We start from the raw sequence: 12125 nt of genomic DNA, 5'->3' as shown, positions 1-12125 counted from the left end.
TCCCCTTCCTGAAGTGTGACACACTGGCCTTCAGTCGCATCTGCTCATCTAGTAGTTCAGCGCTTCTGCTACGCTCTGCTTTCATCCCTACCCTCTGAGCGCGTCCTGTCTGGTCTTCGCATCATGAGCTAGAATGGCGTCTCGCACACGAGGGCCTCCTATCCCAGCGTGACCTCCATGTTCACCGCTCTAGACGGTCTCTGCCGAGCAGCTCGTCTTGCAACTTCACTCGTCTCTTCTCTGCGGAACCTGTCTTCCGACTATGCCCTTGTTTTCAACGCGTCTACAGTAAGCAGTAAAAACGAACACGGGGTACTGGGCTCCTACACCTGGGTGAGGAAGGGCAGCAGCATCCTCAACCGTCCACGAGGCTCCCGACTCGCGTGTGCGGGTTAAGAGAAACTCCTGAAGCTTTCTCATTTTAGAGAAAAGTCTCTGCTCCTAGAGGCTGCCATCACGGATCCGTTTCAATGAGTGGCGCTTCTGACGAACCGTAAGAGGTGAGTGCTACGTTGTACAGCGGCGGGAAGCTTTGAACTCGAGGACCTCTTACCGCTGCGAATACCGTTTCTATCCACCACGAGTATTGCGTGTTTCCCGAATTGTTCTCGGCCACATCCAGGAGTCATCTTTTCTTCTAGTGAACTGCTCCAGCGGCTCCCATTAGCATCGCCCGCTCCCTCGGCTCACTGTCTTCTCTGAGGTGCTAGCTCGTAATTTCTAGAGCTACGGCCACCTCTCAGAACCACAGCTATGAACCCTACAGCTACTATTTGTCTTCACGGCTGATAGTCTAGCAGACCACGACTATTGCCCAATGCTGCCGCTCCAACTAACTGCATGGATAGGCGGTCAGTACTATGAATAAAAGCTCGGTCATACAAAAAGCGACGTATTCCAACAAGCTACAAAGAATTAGCTACTGCAGACTCTGTCTACTTCTAACTTCTGACCAGAGATACACTTACGGGTAACCAACTATTGCACGTATTCACGCTTAGCGCCGTTGTGGTTCTTCGTAAAGAAAGACATCTCTCTACTGTTTGGTGAATTTCCTCTCTAAAGGTCTGTTGAATTAAACAACTTCCTCGAGAACGAAAAAGGAAAACGAGTTCCATTTTGTCGGCACCCTCCTCTGTCCGGCTGCTGTGCTGTCTGTCTCCCTGTGCGAGTGAAGACGACACCGTCCCTACCTCGCAGCTCAAGGGAAGAGAGGAACGCTTTTATTGTACAGATCAAGAGAAAAAGGGGTTTTCTTGGCTACAATTCTTCAGTTAAGTGTAGTTCTCAAACCTTTAACCTTCGAGAGCTTTCCTCGCTATCATCCGGAGTTCGTGTGTCTCTCTTTGGAGTCGGGTCTGGAGTTCTCCGACTCACAGAGATCTCTTGCCTCTTTTGTCTTCCTTGGAATTTTTCTGCTCGAAGATGGATTCTAAAAAGTCGGTTACTCTCTTTATTTTTCCTTTCGCTCTTTCCTGATGTCTAGGGTGGCCTCCTCTATCAAAGCCTCTCTTCAACATGGATGGAGCTGGTCTCCCGGGCAGGCACAGCAGAAAGCTTGAATCTCTCGCCTGGATCTCCATGCTTCATTCTTCTGTTTTGTCTTCAGTTGAGTACTGAGAGATGACTCCACGTCTCCCATTCTTCTCCCTGCGACCCTTCCTTTGTACCGGTCGCCTACATAGCCTCCGCTCATCTTGCGCACTTGGTATGAAATCCCGTCCGCTACTCCTTCGCCTGATCGGATCCAGCATCCTAGTGCTTTTTACCTCTATGAGTAGCTCTTTCTTTTTCCTGTGCTGACAAGTCTCTGCTCATCTGACACTTGTCTCCCTCAGCTTGAAGCTAGCTAAACGTGCTGTGTCTTTGTCCCTTACCAAAGTCAGATGAGCCTGCCAAGACAATCCTACCACCCCCTCTCCCTGGTACGAGACCCCCGTCCCAGTCCGGCCAAGCTTTTTTCCAGACGCCACCTGCTTGCGTAGATTTCCTTCAAAACCCTTTCCTTTCATCGTCCGACACAGCCGTCTTCTATCCGTTCCGCCTGTTTCTCATATCCCTCAACAGAAACTGTTTTCTTTGAAATCCTCGCGGCCTTTTTTTCACCTTTCCATTCGCTTCTTTTCGCCCTGGCTCTGTACCTCCAACTTCACCGCTAGTTGGCGATCTGTCTCAGTCTCTTCTTTCCAGCAGGTTGACTATGAGTGCCCTGGTGCCGCGGTCGCGCGGGGAAGATGGAGGTCCATCCGCGGCCTCGTCTTCTGCAGCGCAAGTAGGAGATGGTAAGCCCTATTCACCGGCATCGCTGAGTCGCGTTCACTCATATCCACAGTCTGCACCTCAACAGAAAGGCCATGGAACGCAGGCTACCACTATCTTAGGAAGGTCCTCGTCAACGCAGGTCTCACGTACGCCTACATCTGTTCTATACTCATCTTATGGATCTGTACGTACTCCTATCTCTTCTATGAACGATCTCATTTCTGCCGAAATCAATCCATGTTCCGCTTCTCTTTTACTTCTCGGAAGAACTGTAGCTCTACCTTCATTACAAGGTGATGCTTCGTTCAACAGAACGCGGCGTCGTGTCTTGGTAGGAGAGGCAGGAGGAGATGAACGGGGACGGAGCGGGGAAAGTCCACACGATGTATGTACACTTGATGTGTCAAGTACAACAGGGGGGGGAAGTAGTGCTGCTTCTACTAGATCTTCAAGTTCCATTTCTTCATCTGCCTCATCGGTAGGCTTCTCCTCACAGCCTCCTCGAATGTCTGCTTCTTCTACCACGCAAGAAAGTCTGCATAGGAGTTCTGCTACCTTCGTACCAGCAGAATGCTCATCATCCATGACTCTAAGGAGAGACAAATATGAAGAGCGTCCTTATGTGACTTCTCCTTCGATGCCTAGTAGTACTCATACTACTAGTACTACATCTTCTTTTTCTTCAGCGAAAGGAAGATCTACTCCCTTTTCCTCTCTTCTCTCCTCTTCAGTGACAGATATCTCACGTACATCCGCACTTCCCGACTTTCTTTCGCTTTTGTCGTTGTCTCACCCTCTTGACTTTCCTGGCAAGTATCATCTCACATCTCAATACTTTGTATTGGATAGTATCATACAGTCGACAGCGGGTCTTAATACACCTGTAAAGCTTCCTCTTGATACTTCATCTTCTATTTGTTTCGAGCCTTCGATTCGATGTGCTCTTCATCCTCCCTCCTCTTCTCTTCGATTCAACTCCGCTTCTTCTACGTCTCTTGCTTCTCAACCCCTATGCTGCACACGTGATCTACCAGCCGGATCTACTGCACAACAATATACCCCTCAGACCGTCAAAGATACATCCTTATCTTCTTCTCCCCCTGGCTCAAGCGGCAAACCAAGTCAGACCATGCTAGCTGGCAGTGCACTTAAGAGAGTTCTCGGGCCTCATCTTCTTCTTCCTCCGGCTGTTGTAGCCGTCCCTCTGCATGCACCTATAGTTTTAGTCGATCGACTACCTGTGGCCACACCTTCAACTCCTTCCTTATTCTTTCCCCCATCTTTTGTCTCGCCTTCTACAAACTCTTCCCCTTCTCTCTCATCAAATGACGATGGTCTATATACACCTCGCCCTTCCCCCTACGTTCCTTCTTCATATCCCTCTCGTCCAGCCCCACCTCCTCCGCCGCCGAGAGAAGGATGTACGTTTCATCCGCAGTCGAGTGAATATCCTTTTAGACAAGCATCTGCTTCCGAATTCTCTAGCCAGTCTTCTTCATATCATTCATCTCCTTCTTCACATGGTTCTGGGCACCGTCACACTGGGGGGGGGTTCATGCACCGATCCTTACGTATCGACTTCTCTCCTTCTCCAACAGAAGCGACTGAAGCGCTAGCTGGCAGTACAGCCATGGAAGGAGATACAACCCAAGAAGTAAGCGAATCATATGGCGATAGAAAAAGCACAGTATCTGCTTCTTGCGATAATGATAAGAGACTTTTATCCGAACCTCCTTACAAGAGCTCTTCTTCTCTTACTTCTGATCAGAGTGCCCTTCACAGTAGTGAAGAGGAAGAAGCAGGAAAAGAAGAAGATGACGAGGAGGAATGGGCTGAAGATGCTCCTGAGGAAGATGCGCTACTGACAAGAGTAGAAGAAGAATCTTTACAATCTCCTTTCACCGGAGGATCGATCCCTAGCCCTTTTACTATCGCATTTGTATCTGCTTTGAAGTCAGCTCTTCGTCTCTGGGCAGAACGTCTGACACTCATAGAACAACAGCAAGCCAGTGGGAATAGTCGATTGTCCCCTATTCCAGCGAGCTGTTTAGCCTCCACTACGAAAGAAGAATCAACCAAAGCGGGAGAGGAGAGTCTCACGAAAGATCATAGTGACAGGAACATTTTTGTCTCTTCCTCAGTTCATCGTGATGTAGGCCCTAGTGACGGGAACAGTAAAGAGACAGATGAAGGAAGAAGGAACCAAGAAGTCTTATCTTCCTCTTCTTTCTCAAGGTCTTCCCCTCCTCTAGATCCAAGAGGTGTTCATGTATGTCTTGTGATCCCTCACATCTTTCTAACCTATCAAAGTGGTAAACTTACATCTATATCCTCCATGCTTGAGAAAGGGTATGAAAGAAGATGCTGTAATCGACTAAGACGGCAGCTCCATCAATATCGACAGAATCTTCAGCAGCAGCAGCAGGTCTCTTCGTCAAATCTCTACAGAGACGGCGTCTCTTCTTCATCTTCTTCTTCAGCAATCTCCTCGATGACATTCGAACAGAATCAGTATCAGAATCCCGCAAATGTGTACAAGAATGTCTTGTCTAGAGATCGCTGTATGTCGACATCGTCTTCTTCATTATCGGGTGTCTCAAATCCAGAAGGAGATCAAAGTTATCAGCCTATCCAAGGAGGAAGAGGAGCGAGACTTCTTATAAATGCTTTCTCAAAGAGTCAGAAAGACAATCTATCACGAGATGAAAGAAAGGGAAACTCTGAGGTGGAGGCTTCTACCTCTTCATCTACTTCACCTTCTGTGAATGACCGTGTCTGCAAGCAAATAGAAGAAGATGTTGCATGGCTTCCCTTAGCTTATCACCATCAATCTCGAGTTGCTGAAATGAAGAGAAAAAGTACAAGTGAAGAAAACATGCATCAGGAGGAAGAGGGAGTGAGTTTAAAGAAAGATGATGGTCTGAAAAAGCATGCATTCAAGTTTGTCTCTTCAAACCATAAGAAGACGGCTGAGGCGGTAGAGGGCGACGATGGCAATATCTATCGTATGGTAGCGGATTGTCAGTGGGCTGGACATGGTCTATTTAACCTTCAAGACGATCGAACTCTAGGCACTGATGAAGAAAAACAAAACCCCCTACTTCAGAAGGAGACAGAGCTTCTGTTGGATCAAAAATATGTACATGGGATCATCTTGGCTTCCTTTCTTGAGGTGTACATACACCCGAAGAGAAGACTGTCGAGTGTCATTACACCTCCGTGGGCATCATCTCCCTATCCCAATCATTCAGCCCTATCAGCTCATCCCATGAATGAAGGACTCGCTTCTAAACGAGTGACGCACAGCAGCAGCAGCATGCCTCTCCATACGGGAGGGGGTATCTCTTCTCCTTGGATAGCCGACGATTCCTTTGATGTTTCTGTTGTCTCGGGATCTTTCTCTCTTGATGAACTAAGAGGAATACAAAGAAGATTTCGGCAAAACTCTTCAGGAGTCTCTGTATCTGAGTTTGTTCGTCTAGCTATAGAGGTAAGGTCGACGGAGAAGGAGACTTCACATGCAAGAGAACCTCCTCGAACCTTGTAGGAACGAGAAATGCGGTTGGGCAGAGCGATGTCTGTCTTGCCAGCAACAGTAGGACAAACGAATGTTCGGAACGCACTGAAAGAAAACCCACGAGGTGTCTCGTCGTGCCCGTCTTTCCGTGCATGCGCATGCCTTCTTTGCAACCGATACCACGTAGATTCACGAGTACTTGGCTTGAATGTCTTTCAGTACGTACGCTTGATAACTCTCTCTAGTATGAGTACATACATACATACGCGGATGTAGCTTTCTCTTTACTTCTTTCTTGAGATATTTTTTTCTCCTTTTTTATGTATCGTTTGTCCGATTCAAAGAAGAGATGTGATCCGCTCATAGAACGTATCCTTCGCTGTTCCTTTCTCTGCTCTAAGGCACATACTTTTCCTGTGAAGAGATGTACTGTGGTACAAGATTCGCATCACTTGTCTCCTTTCGCCAGACATTTTTTTCTACTTTCTTATCAAGTGGAAACTTCGGGAAATCTGAAGGAATACGCCGGCGTTATCTCTGGTGTCGCTTCTTTCCTTTCCGTTCTCTTCGTTTCTTTCTTTAGATCACTCGCACCCAGTTCTCACGCCTGGGTCTGCTTATAGTTGCCCGTCCTATGGAAGCTCTCTTTCTTTCAAACCGCCTTAGAACTACGGTAAGGGAATGAACGACACAGACTCCTAACAGATACGCTGACTGAGTTTGCTCACCTCGGACAATCTCCATCGATAAATCCAGAAAGCTCCCCCTTTCATAACCGTTTATCTGAGGTACGCACGTCCGAGCCTACAGCTTTGACTGTGTGTTACTATGATGAGGCACACGAAAAGAAGTCGTTGCTCTCTCATCTTGGATAGACATTTAGGGAAAAACACGCTCTTTCAAGATGCGACGTCACTGCGTCGTCTCTTTGTCCTTAGATGGTACGTATTCTCGCTCTAGACACTACTGAGTGCTCCAGTTGCATACCCATACCGAGCTGATTTCCCTACGTCTCCATGGCATCTGCGTATCTACTGGAGAAATGCAAGTCTTCTCAGGAGATTGGTCTGAAGAAGAAAAGAACAACAGTTTGCTTGTCTTCGAGACAGATGGAGAGAGAGAGAACGTCTTTTCTCCATTCCTTTCAAAGTTCTCCATCTATGTGTGCTTCACCGTATTGACACCTTAGTCAATGTCCAATCAATCCAAGACTATTTCAGATGTCGTTTCGGGATTTCTTCTTATTCTAGCTTCTCTTTTCTTTGGATCTTTTATTCAGCATTTCTCCACCCTTTTCTCCGAGGCTCTGGTTCTCTATACAACTGGCCACGCATCTTTGTCTTTACCTCTCTTTCACGTTGCATTTCGTTCGGCTGTAGAAGTTCTTAAGAACAACCGAAAGGCCACTTCTCATCGAGATTTTCAAGTGGCAGGAACAATGAGACGAGGACGGTTTTCTTCATCGTCTTCTTTAGGCAAAACAGAAGAGGAGACACGCCCGGCTCTGGCGAGGTGGAAAAACTTCAATAGTAAGAAGAGTGAAGGGAACCATGACGAAGAAGAAAGTCATCTAGGGAAGAATCATGTAGAGGATCATCTCTTGACAAAGACAATTGTGAGAAGTGGAGATAGTTCGACAGGTCAATATGGGGGAGGAGGTTCAGATGCTGAAAAGACAGGGAATTTTGGTGAAGAAGGAGAGAATGAAAGAACAAGAGAGAAGAAGGAATCAGCTCTTTCTCTTCTTCATCTTGTTATAGCATGGAGAGGTGCATTCAACCTATGGACGAGAGAACAGAAAAAAGCAGTGATAGAAACACAGGAGCATGGAGAAAAACAGACTGCTAGAGATTTCTTAAGTGAAGGATGGCTCGATGAAACAAAAAGCGGAAGAGAGAAAAATCAAGAAAGTGTATCAGGGAGAGCTATCAAGAAGACCGTAGAAAGGTGGGTCATCACGAAAGAGGAAAGAGAAGAAAGAGAGAGAGACACACACTGTCTCTCGTCAGCACTCTCCTTGTTCTCCTGTATGTCTCGGGATCTCTTTGGTCTTCTCCTTCTTCCCTTGTACTCCACAGGCGTTATCTCCCTTTTCTTCATAGTCCTTTACTCTCTAGCAGCTAAGGCCTTCCTTCTCAAAGAAGAAAGACGACTTTCCTCTGATCTCCCTTCTGCGGGGAGACATCATGTGTCTACCTACATATATACGACAGCAACTCTTATAGCTCTTCATCTTTCCTACTTCTTTACTCGTTTTCTCTCTACAGAGGGGTGGAGTAAGATCTAGAAAGTGGTTCATACAGACAACTTTAGACTGTGAGGTGTCTGCTGATTCTGTGCTTTTTTAGAGACTTTGGTTCGACTGTGGAATGATAGGAAGATGATGAGGAGCTCTCCCGAAGATAAATAGCGAGAGTCTTGAAGTAGTAGGGGGGTCTTTCTATCAGTGGAAGATGTATTCTATAGTGTCTCTCGATCCCGACTGTGATGTATCTCTTTCCTTCTCTCTCTTCTCTTGTCTGTTTTCCAGCTGTGTAAGACTTTGCTGTGATGTCCTCGAGGTGGTCGATATTCTCTTAGAGGCCTTGTTGGCACCTTCCTGTTCTTCAACGACTGCTGCTTTGAATGATGTAAGATATGAGAATTGAGAGAGCGTCTAGCAGTAGGCGGAGAGAGGCTTGTCTTTGTGGAAGTTCTTCAGACACGCTTATACTCTTGTCTGTGTCTATGCCTTACGCTTCCATAGTTTTTCCGTTACAGGCGGATAGACTACAGTGCGTGGACTTACAGTGCTCCCACAGATACGATGATTCTCTACTTTGTCAGTCTCAACAGAGGAGGAGGGGAAAGCATGCACGAATGTAGATGAATAGGATTAACGGCCTCTGAGAGAAGCCGTCCGTCTCTCCGTATTCCACAAAGGCATTTTCCTTACATCTATTCTGCCCCAGATACCAATTGTCGTTGCCATATCTCATGAGCTATTTGAACGATGTCCAGTATGAGTTTCATCGTAGCAGATTCTCACTGTGGAATGAAACTGTTGTTCATATGACCTAGCGACCCCTTAGGCCGTCTCTCTTACTCATCGAGAGGGACAGGGGGAAGTACCCAGTGACTAATATGCTTTATTTCTATACAGGCATCGGCTATCATTGGTAGGCTCTACGTGAATTCGTCTGTTCTATGGTTGCTGTCTCGGTCGCGACAAAAACCGATATCTTGAGTATGAAGTGTCTGCACTCATTCCTTCACTCTCTGTCTGTATCTGTTGTCCCCCTTCAGGAGGTCTTGTCGATGATGGCTTGTCGGAAACGCGAGACAGGAGGTTGGGAAGGCTTAGAAGTTTTCGCTGTGGTCGAATGCCTTCGAGCTGAGGCCTTTGATTTTCTTTCTGAGTTACTATGGATGTTTCCTTCTATTAACTTCATTGGAAAGGACTGTCGAGCAGCACTAATGCAGGTATCTTCACGAAAGATGGATATAATTCGGTGTCTACATGGAAGATGTCTCTTTGAAGGAGAACAAGGCTTGGGAGTATCGATAGAAATGAACTTTGACTATGATCATCTGTGCTTCTTCTCGTTATGGACTTCTTATAGACGTAGGTCTCTATCATCGCCTCCCGCCAAATATATACCTGTTTCCAATGAGCTACAAAGATTCTTTCTTTTCTCAATGCCCGAACGTTACCCCAGTATCTTTGTATATACTCAGGTACACTGTGAGATATTCACTTCTGTCTCCCTCAGAGAGGAGAATGGCATCTGATCTTTTTCCACTTTACGCGGACTTCTCTACCATTCAAAATCCGACGAAAGCAGCTCCATCCACCTCCTCTCTTTTGTCTCCATTCACACGTTTCTTCGCATTCTACACATATATAAAGACCCCTTTCTTTCTACTTCTAAGGGAAGGGGTATCGACAGCTTTTTCTACATGTGTGACTGTAGATTTCACACCCATATACAGGCGTGTAGGGCTAGTGAAACGAAAATCTTACGCAAGATATTCTACAGTAAACATATACTTAAACCGTGGTATGTAGGTGTATGTATGTGTATATACCTGGGCTTAATTGTGTATGTGGTTTCATTACTCTCTCTTTGATCACCATGGAGTTCTGTGCTTTTGATTACTCTTCATCGATTTCTTCTACAGCATCTTTCATCTTTTTCTCCTCCTGCGCCATCTACTAGATCATCTTCTTCTTCTCCTTCTCAGCGCCGTAATGCTGGTTCTCGTTGTCGGCCGGCAATTCAGTTTCCTACAACACGACAGCCTCCTATTTCATACTGTACCTTTGGAAAGATTCCTTCTGTTGAAGTGACTTCTTCGAGTTTCTCTTCTTCCTCTTCGTCGACCGCTTCTTCTTCTTCTTCGACAAAAGCTAGTCTAATCACCACCATACAGAATGATCGATCTGTTTCTTCGCCTTCTTCATTCGATGAAACCGTTCTTTGGAGTGAACGTAAAACACGGATGTCTCCTTCTTCCTCCTCTTCTCCCTCTCATTCCTCTCCTCTATGGCTACATATAGCTGCATGCGCTTTCGGTTTCAAGGAGCAAGATCGAATTCCCAAAGGAAGTGTAGAAGAGCTGAGCTGGAAGCATCTTGTGATAGGTGCCTCAGGGGCTTTCGAGCGTGCATATCAAGTGGCGATCAAGTTGAATATAAAGAGTGAGATAAGGTAAGGAAGAGGTTAAGTTTTCTTGAAGAGAAAGAGAGAAAAACGAAACTCGGTTCTTATCATCTCGCATGGAGATAGAATGTGTTTCGCATTTCGACGTTATGACTGTATCCTTGCCCACCCTTCATTCCTCGGTCATTCCCTTTTCCGCGGCTTCTCTTCACACAGTCATACGACTGTATGTATCAACAACTTTGGCGTGTAGCTGAGATGCATACATACGTAATAGCGTCTTTTCTATACATCACCACCCCGGAAGGAGAGGCTTCTATGGTCAAGCCTTACCGTCGAAGTCACCTTGAGCTCTACTTACAAAAGAATGCGAGACCGCACTGAACACAAGGAGGGGGATCACTCACACACACACTGTAAACGAAATGCACGAAAAAGAGAAGTGTATATAGTAATAGATCGGAGGGTAGACAAGATTAGAGATCTCTTGCACTCCTTCTACCATTCCCCGACGAGTTGCATTCGCTCAGTCACCAGTTGGGCTATGTAGGTGTTGTCCGATGTCTGAGAGAAGGAACGAGGAAAGTGAGAAAGAGGGATGGGAGTAAGGAAGAACAGAGAACCGAGTAGACTGACGATCATCAATCTCTGTGAAGAAGCTTGTGTGTTGTATGTATTGTTTTTCAGGTGGGATATCATTCTATCCTTCTCATCATTTCTCCTATATAGCGCGCAGCAGGTGAATCTCGCTGTTGTGATTTTGAAAGCACACTTAGATGTCTATGACAGTCAGTTTTCTTCTCCGTCATCTTTCCCTTGTTCTTCTTCTACGTCTCCTCTCACTTGTTTAACACGATCGTCAGATGAGCTGACATCTTTCAAATCCCATGGGACGAAGAAAGAAACTTCTTCTTCACTCTCTGATCTGAGCCAGCAAGAGGGCTCATCAACTCAGCACAAGACAGATATCAATAATGATCCAACTTCTTCCTCTCTTGTGAATTCGCCTTCTCTTTCATGCTCCCTCTTAGTTGACCAAGCTCGTCGTCTGTATGCGGCTTGTTCGGTCCATGTAGTGGTTCTCGTCTTTGATATAGATACATCAGTCCTTCTCAAACCTTTAGCTGGCAGTTCTTGTCTGTCGATTGGTCGTATGACTGCCTCGTCTCGTGATATGGCGACAGGCAATCTTTTCTTATGCTCATCTCCACCGCAAAGATATTATGCATTGAAGAGTTCTACAGGTCAAGATACTTCTTTATCCTTTTCTTCCTCTTATATGTACCACCGTTCGAGGGGAGCGAAGGGAGATTCATCGCCTGGCATCCAAGTTGAGAGAAGACAGAAGATGTACCAGATCTTACAACAGGAGGGAAGTCGAGGTGAAGTCGATTCCCCTAACGATGATAATAATGACTATTCAAAAGAGGAAGAGAAATCTGCTGGGCTCTTAGGAAGAAAGAAGTATGAAGGAAGAGATGAAGGAGCTGGTAACGACATGGTTGAAAAGTTTTTCTTATGTTCCTCCACAACAAGAGAAAAAGGAAGTAAAACCAGCATGTCCTTATCTTCTTATAGTAGTCATAGAGGAGGCGGAGGAGAATCAGCAGGGGCACCCAATACATTCAATCCATTTCTTATACCTTTTGCAAGGTAAAGAGACTCACAACCCTCCCATGACCTCTCTCTTATTCTTCTTCTTC

The 12125-nt window shown here is 46.0% G+C and overlaps 1 protein-coding gene across 1 annotated transcript; it reads left to right on the top strand.

Moving 5' to 3' along the window:
* The first annotated feature begins 1211 nt into the window (after positions 1–1211).
* On the top strand, positions 1212–12106 carry CSUI_007371 (uncharacterized protein). The gene is made up of 7 exons (XM_068067517.1): positions 1212–5752; positions 6363–6452; positions 7059–7726; positions 8310–8409; positions 9065–9241; positions 9941–10470; positions 11110–12106. The coding sequence occupies exons 1-7, from the start codon at positions 2201–2203 to the stop codon at positions 12077–12079; spliced, it is 6087 nt and encodes a 2028-aa protein (XP_067920507.1). The 5' UTR covers positions 1212–2200; the 3' UTR covers positions 12080–12106.
* Positions 12107–12125: the final 19 nt, after the last annotated feature.

This window comes from Cystoisospora suis (assembly GCF_002600585.1).
Source record: "Cystoisospora suis strain Wien I chromosome Unknown contig_3887, whole genome shotgun sequence".
NCBI classification, from domain to species: domain Eukaryota; phylum Apicomplexa; class Conoidasida; order Eucoccidiorida; family Sarcocystidae; genus Cystoisospora; species Cystoisospora suis.
The sequence above is the reverse complement of the archived record's forward strand: the minus strand, read 5'-3'. Positions and strand labels throughout refer to the sequence as shown.